Source organism: Oreochromis niloticus, linkage group LG3 (genome assembly GCF_001858045.2).
Source record: "Oreochromis niloticus isolate F11D_XX linkage group LG3, O_niloticus_UMD_NMBU, whole genome shotgun sequence".
In the NCBI taxonomy this organism is placed as follows: Eukaryota; Metazoa; Chordata; class Actinopteri; order Cichliformes; family Cichlidae; genus Oreochromis; species Oreochromis niloticus.
In genome coordinates, this window is record NC_031967.2 from 46,185,325 (window position 1) to 46,192,823 (window position 7,499).

General features: G+C 37.2%; 1 protein-coding gene across 2 annotated transcripts; it reads right to left on the bottom strand.

Moving 5' to 3' along the window:
• Positions 1-279: 279 nt before the first annotated feature.
• On the bottom strand, positions 280-6,102 carry LOC102078833 (ladderlectin). 2 transcript variants are annotated; one of them, XM_025900890.1, is made up of 6 exons: positions 5,992-6,102; positions 5,799-5,893; positions 5,473-5,555; positions 1,521-1,655; positions 1,328-1,439; positions 280-884 (listed from the first exon to the last, which is right to left on the bottom strand). In XM_025900890.1, the coding sequence occupies exons 2-6, from the start codon at positions 5,851-5,853 to the stop codon at positions 817-819; spliced, it is 453 nt and encodes a 150-aa protein (XP_025756675.1). In that variant the 5' UTR covers positions 5,854-5,893; positions 5,992-6,102; the 3' UTR covers positions 280-816. The 2 variants fall into 2 exon arrangements, with proteins under 2 accessions (XP_025756675.1, XP_025756677.1); XM_025900892.1 differs by lacking the exon at positions 1,328-1,439.
• Positions 6,103-7,499: the final 1,397 nt, after the last annotated feature.

Genomic DNA, 7,499 nt, shown 5'->3' on the forward strand with positions numbered 1-7,499 from the left:
AGACTGTATTAAAAAGGAAGTACACTTTGCTGGAATTTACTCCTACAATGGATATTGGGCATGACACTATAAACAAAGAAGAAACTCTTGTTTCTATGATGATGCAGGAAAGCCAAAAAAAAGAAAAAAAAATTGTTAAAAGACCAGTATGGCCCAGTTCATCACCTGCTATGTTGCCCTGCAGAATGCCAGTTAAGAGTCTTCATACAAAATACTTTGCTTTTGTAATGTCATCCCCAAGAAGTCCACCGCCACTTTGGAAGAAAAACAGAATTAAAATGATGTTTTATCTTTAGTCATACTTTATTTACCACTGCAGAAGGAATCATGTAGCATGTTTGTCCACATGGTGGCACTATAACATTATAGAATGAATAGGACAAAAAAACGCGTCTCTTCAGATATTATTTTCCTTTCTGACAGTGACATGCAGTATATGTTGACTAAAATGGTGCTTAACACTATGATGTAGGTACAAAGGTTGCTGTTTGCTCTGGTGTCATGATGCACAAAAAGGGAAAAAAACATTACAAAACACAGCAAGAAAAGGTTTGACAGAAGTTCTAAGACAAAGGCTGTTTGAATGATGTAGATTTGTAAAAGCATACGGGAAAAAAATTATATATATTTTCAGAATAAAACTTGAACTATTCTACTCATAATACATCCAGCCTCCTCTTATTATAGACCTAATAGGAAATCTAGCTCCTGTTTGCTGTTACAGTGAACCAGAAAACCAAAAAAGGCCTGCTAATACTGGAAGCTGATGTCAAAATCTGGTGGGTGCAGCAACTCTTTGCATCGGCTCAGCATCATTTACAGACTGAGGGCACACAGGGATTGACGACGAAAGGAACACGGTATATCATTCCATTTGCCTTCTTCTGTGACCAGAAAAAACACAGGAGACAAGTTAGAACTGTAGACCTGAAACTGGCAATTAAATGCTTTAGTGTTTTAAAGAAAGTAATTCAAAAGTAATAAATGTTAATTTTAGTATTATTAATAAACAGAAAATAATAATAAACAGAAAATCATCAAGTCTATAAAAAAACATAGTCATATATATATATATATATATATATGTGTGTGTATACACATATACATACATACACACACACACACACACACACACACACACACACACACACATATATATACACTCTTGTCATTATCAAGATCATCTGACTTTTAGCTTTACTTGATGTCCCTCAGATGCTGTGGAATCTAAGAGACTGTGGAATGTAGTAGTAAAGTCCCCTTGCCACATTAAAATGTTTATTCAGACAGCTCAGACATCTCAGTAAATAATGTTTTAGGGATTTACCTCCATAATTTATCTCTATACAAGCCTCATTATTTTCCCAATTGTCTGGTTGCCCCGGCATCCATTCTGAAAATACAAATTGACTGCCATCGCTCCAGAGCCAGAGATTTGTCTAAAGATGAAATAAAACAGAGATTTAAAAGTTCAAAGTGTCCTTCTCTCATTAAGATCAGCTTTTATTTGGATAAATTACCATCTGGCAATCAGTGCCTCCAATCCATGTCCGTGATTCATTCAATGATGTAGCTTTTATCACCTTCTGAATGTTTTGATTCTCTTCAGCACTGTGTACCGATGCGAGGTTTGCTTTCATGGACTGACAGTTTTTCTACATTGGAGATGGACAAAAAGACACACAAAGAAAGACAGGAGGAGATGGTTGCTGGAGAAAAACGTGGCTACTTGAAATGAATATCTGGACCAAAGGGACTGATCTGCAACAACTCAATCATGGATTGATTGAGGTCAATCTTTAGGGAGTTCACTGGCAGTAAACTATTTGTACACCACTAGCATGTCAAAACTTTTTTTTTTTAAATTATGTCACAGTTACTCTGTAAGGAGTGTTTATTTGCAGAGGTGGAATTAACAAAGTAAAGATACTTTGCTACTGTATGTAAGCAGAATTTCGAGGTTTCTGAAAGGCTCATTACTTTAGCTTTAAGAAATCTGAGGCCAGTTTATATTACCCAGCACATAATAGCACATACAAGACTTGCTGCAGCCATCACCAGTGTTAATTACATACATTTCTACCACTATACCCAGGGGTTAATGTACTAGGGAACAAGTGCAGATGTCCATAAGTGGTTCCGGTACTTCATCATCTAGATAGCAACAGAAAAGTGAGCATAAAGTGAGTGGCATTCGATAAAGTGGAAATTTAAAGATTACATGTAATGTCATTTTTTAATGATGTTCGATCATTATATGATGAGTTATTTATTTATTGCATTTCACAATGTCCTGGAAATCAGGTATACTAACTTTGTATTATTCAAATGCCCAGCAGTTTATTGCAGAATTAACAGCTTAACTTGCCAAACTGTGGTGAATCTACAGTACAGCTTTATGTTGACTGGTTTCAGCTGATTTAATGTGATGACGCTGAGAATCATTCACTAGTTTCAACTTTTATATTAACTGCACATTGTCTAGTATAAAGGCAGATTCAGTAAAAGGACTAGATGTCACGATCCCTGATAATGCATTGCTTCAAATGGAGAAAATCTTGAGGGATGGTTGCTATGAGGAAACGCAGCCCAGAAACTTTACCAGCGGCACACATCGTTGTGTGACTCGACTTCACAGGGTGTTTCGGTCTTTTATCCCAAGCTAATCTGCCATTTTTCACCTTCCTTGGTTAGGTTTAGGGATTTGAGATCTGATCTAAATTATCATATTAAAATTTGGGAGACATCGTCAGTAGTGGACCTTGGATTCATCAGGTGTTTTGGCCATTATCACTAGACGCCCTGCCAGGGTGTTAAATTGTTATTTCTCTTCTACTTTCTTCTGTTTAGTTTTCGACAATTTATTTTCTTCTATCAATTCACTGCAACTGAGAAGTAATACTTACCTCTTTAATATTTATGGAGCCTCACTTCTTCAAAGGGATAGAAAAGGTGATAGAGAGAAGTAAGACAAAAGAGACAAGATAGGAGAGAGGAGAGCCAGAAGGGGGGGGGGGGGGGGCCTGAACAGGCATCCCACACATCCCCGCCACATTGGGCTGTGCTCTACCTCCCCACTGCCTCCCAGAAAAGGAAGAAGAGCAGAGGGGAGAAGAGCTGAACATTTTTCCTTTTCTTTTTTTCTCTTTCATTCCTCCTTTTGGTTTCACTACCATCAGGTTAACTGCACAGCCCCCAGGAGGTCCTGACACAGCTGTATCAGTCAATCAGCAAAATTTCTACTGTTAGGTTTTACCCTTTTGACGCCCTCTACTGAGGCAGGCCCACTAGGGTTGATCAGTCCTGGGTGTGTGTCTCACGGTTAGCTGACTGCCTTAGCTGCCAAAGTGATGTCAGCCTTCTTTAGCCATAGCCAGTGACTGGTCCTCTCAGCAGTGTTAGCTAATTCTCCTATACCCTGCCGTTGCGCCTGTCCTGATTCCAATCTCTCTAAGCAGTTTTGCTGTTGTACTGGCAACACAGCCCCTGCATCCCCACTTCCACCGGGCACACCCCTACACTGAGAGCACACTCTCAGTGTAGGGGATGAAAAACACAAAGAGGAGTAAATCTCAGAGCAGCAGCAGATCCCAGCCTTTACATACATAAAATCTACTGGAGAAAAATACTGGATAAAATCTATTGGAGAAATGTGAGTTATGATTCATGGTGAGCCACTACAACAGATCCCTCCCCACCTGCTGAATCACACTTTAACCACTGGCTAAACTCATTTTTCTGTTAATGTGTCGACACAAATTTAAAAAATTCTTTCTATTTCCATTTACTAATACTATTTTTTATTATTATAACACAAGATTCAGTTAGCTTTTCCATTAAATATTTTTTCTGCAATGTTCTTCAAAGAGCTACTTTTTACTTTCTTTCTTAGCTAAGTGTAAGTAGAAAGCTCTGCCTCCCATGTTACTAACATGGATAATATGGTGCTATGAAGTTTTAAGATGCAATGGGTCCTCATTATAGGCCTTGTGAGTAAAATGATTTTAAAATCAATTCTAGATTTAAAAGGGGACCAACGAAGACAAACTAATATGGGAGAAATGTGATGTCTCGTTCTAGTTCATGTTAGTACTCTTGCTGCAGTGTTTTGGCAGACTCTATGTTTCTAAGATTTTTAGGGCATGTAAAAAAAAACTTTAGTTAGTATAACTGGATATTGATAAAATTCAAACAAGTGTATAGAATTTTCTTTAATATCAAAGGTGTATTCTAGTCTCTGTATTAAAATATGATGAACAGTACTTAATGCTGCAATAACATCTAGCAGGACATACATATGATATACAGCCAATTAAAATGGCTGCTGGGTCTTTGACAGGACCATCGTGGAAGCCGGAACAATTCCTGACTGACTCTCAGCTGATTCTTGGCAGCAATGACATTCCTTGCCTGTGACGTGGACAATGCAACCATAAATGGTAACTTCCTTAAATGTCTATTAGGAAAATTGGTGGTAATGTCTTGTATATCCACGAAGAGGAGCAGTGTTGTGGCTCCTTTGTTTACAGGCTTGCTACATTATAGATTTATACCTTTTAAATTTGTTCAGGGATTCTATCATTTTAACTGAATCATAGCATTGAGCTGTTTTATAAAATAGTAATATATTTGTCATTTAATCCTTGTTGTTCAGCTGCCGCTCTTCATTTGCATTACTTTGAAACTATCATCACATCTTAATGATGGAAGAGCCTTCAACAGACAAGCAGCAACCCCCCAACTCTACCTATCTATAAAACTTTCTTACTGAATGCTATTGATGTGTTTTGTTCTTTAATAAGATTAATCATAAAACATGTATCTGATTTTTAGAATACCATTCATCCCCTTTTTAAAAATATGGAGTCCAGAGTATGTTACTGAAATTGTCATTAATACGTCTTCAATCTTTGTCACATCACGTTAAATTTAAAACAGAGTGAAATTTAAAAATATGCAGAAGTAATTTCAATTCTACACTAAACATGCCTGTTTAGAAAATAGTTTTCAGTGCAGAGCTGCGTTCATGAAAATGCCAACATCAGAATATGACTCTTTTTATCTTGGGGTAACTGTGAGAGCATGTACTCTTCTCCTTGAAACAAATTGTCTGTTTCAAGAGAAACAACCAAAACAGAATATCAACCAAAACTGAAAACCTAAATTTAAGGTTTTCCTGTTTGATATGCAGTGTAACAGACTGCATGTTTTGGTAGTCTAATGTCCCGTTTTATAAACGGCACCATGAGATGTTGGTTTTCTCAGCTGCACATTTCCAAAAGACATCATCCCAGTCTCCACAAAATTCAGCCCAAACAGCTGATAAGCGTTAAGCACCCAAGCACATTAATCAAGTTAACACTCACTGTTGAGAACAGTCAGCAAACTGACTGTTGGCTGAAAGCGGCAATTGTGTGTCCACAGACTAAACAGTGTCAACATTTTTGAGTGAATCACAATCCTCTGGCTTACCTCAGCCTCAGCCCAGGTCATCTTTACTGAAACGTAGTGGAAACAGCGACCTCCAAACTCACTCCAATTATCAGGGCAAGTAGCTGCAGATGGGTGAAAAATTAAAGTGAAAACAAGTAGAGAATTGTATATGGTATGATATTGTGTCATCATGATAAGGCTCCCTCATTGCTTTTCTTTGCATATTTACTTTGACTCTGGTCACATCAAGTGTTTTACTCTTTTAATTTTTCAATTTTTTCTTGCCTGACGAGAGCACAGCCAATTTGTGAGGATTTAATACTATGTACATAGTTTTGCACAATAGCTTGAACACCTGTACTCACCATCAGCTCTGGCCAGAGCAATTAAGGCACAAACAAGCAAAGAAAGAGTCAACATCCTTTTGAAGACGATGGAGACAATGACTATGATCAGTGAGCTTAAAAAGAACAAAGACGGAGAAGTTACTAATGATCATGGAGAGAGTGAAAGTGTGAAGGAGAAAATTGGGGCAAAGAGAAAAGAGTCAGAGTAAACCTGCAGAAGAAGGATTCACTCGGTGGCTCTCCTGTGTGAATCTGTTGGACCAGAGGAAAAAAAGTGGATCTTATATACACTAACTTATCTCCATATCCATGTTCAGATAAGTCTTCTCATCTGTGTATGACCCAATTTTTTTTTTATCAGTTTATTGGTCAACAAATCAAAGGGCAGCACATCCCACACTGTTGGTTTTTCAAAAGTAAACATTTAGTGAATCGCAGAAACTCAAGTTCTTCCTTCTATGTTTCCTCAAGTCACGTCTTGTTTGATCCGAAATTTGAATATGACACACGGAATATGCTCAGAACCATAAACAATAAGAAATTATTATTTTTTTAATTAGGATATAGATTATCTGCATATTTTAATATGACTTGTGGAGGCTTACTGCAGATTTTTTTTGCTACATAAAACAAATTGCGGTGGATGGAGCAGCTACAAAGTCTGCTTTTCTGTCAGAGTTTGTTGATCAGGTGGTTTGAAGAAGGCCTCTCACTGGCTTTTTCTAAGTAAAGGTTTTAATAGTGATTACAGGAAAAAGTGCTGGTGTTTTGGATGCTAGAAACACGTTTTCTCTCACTCAACCTGAGTTTGTTTCGTCTTTGAGGTTCATGATGTGTGTAAACAGACTCCGACTCCTCCAGTACTCGCTTTTCCATTGTTTAACACACTGGCACATTGGCATTAACACAAAGCCGTTATACAACGCTTTAAAACAAATAATTTGTGTTGAGGACTTTTTATAATTAAATTATTCGAATTACTCGATGAATCGTTGCAGCCCGATCAACTTCTCACATAGAGCTATGGAATGTGTCTACAATAGTGAATACAGTTTATTGCTATGCACAGTAAGGAGGTAGAAAGCACAGTTTTCAACAAAACTATTTTACTTCATCATTTAAATTTCAAATTTCATAAAAAAAAGAACAAAGAAAGGAAGAAAAGTTCCCAAATGTAAAAAAAAAAGATGTCCAGATTGCTCTATCAAAGTTAAGATCATTATTCTAAGCTAATAATGCTGAAGCTTGTTTTTTTGTTTGTTTTTTTTAATCGTATTTTTAGTATTAGTATTTTTTTCTTAACCCATTTCCTCTCTCTGTTCCCGATATCAACAGTGAACATTATAGTCCCAGTATGTTATGTGACTTCCAAACAGCCACAGGCTCCAACACAGACAAATAGAGATTTTGATGGTATTTTGCCAAGAACCAAAGGTTAGACAGGCTATTATTGCAATTTATTTTTAGTTTGCAATGATCCTAGTATATGTTATTCGCATCATCCATTTTGTTTATTATTAGTAGGATTGTTGCTCAATACTTTCAATTTCTCTTTCACCTGCCACTGTGACCACAATTTTCACCCTAAAGTGATCATTTTACCCTCAAAATGTAACTACACTTGTCTTCTTTCCTCAAAGCCCACTGGGTGAGTCAGAGTATGCATCCATCCATCCATTCTCTTCTGCTTATGCCGGGCTCACACTGTGCGATTTTTTC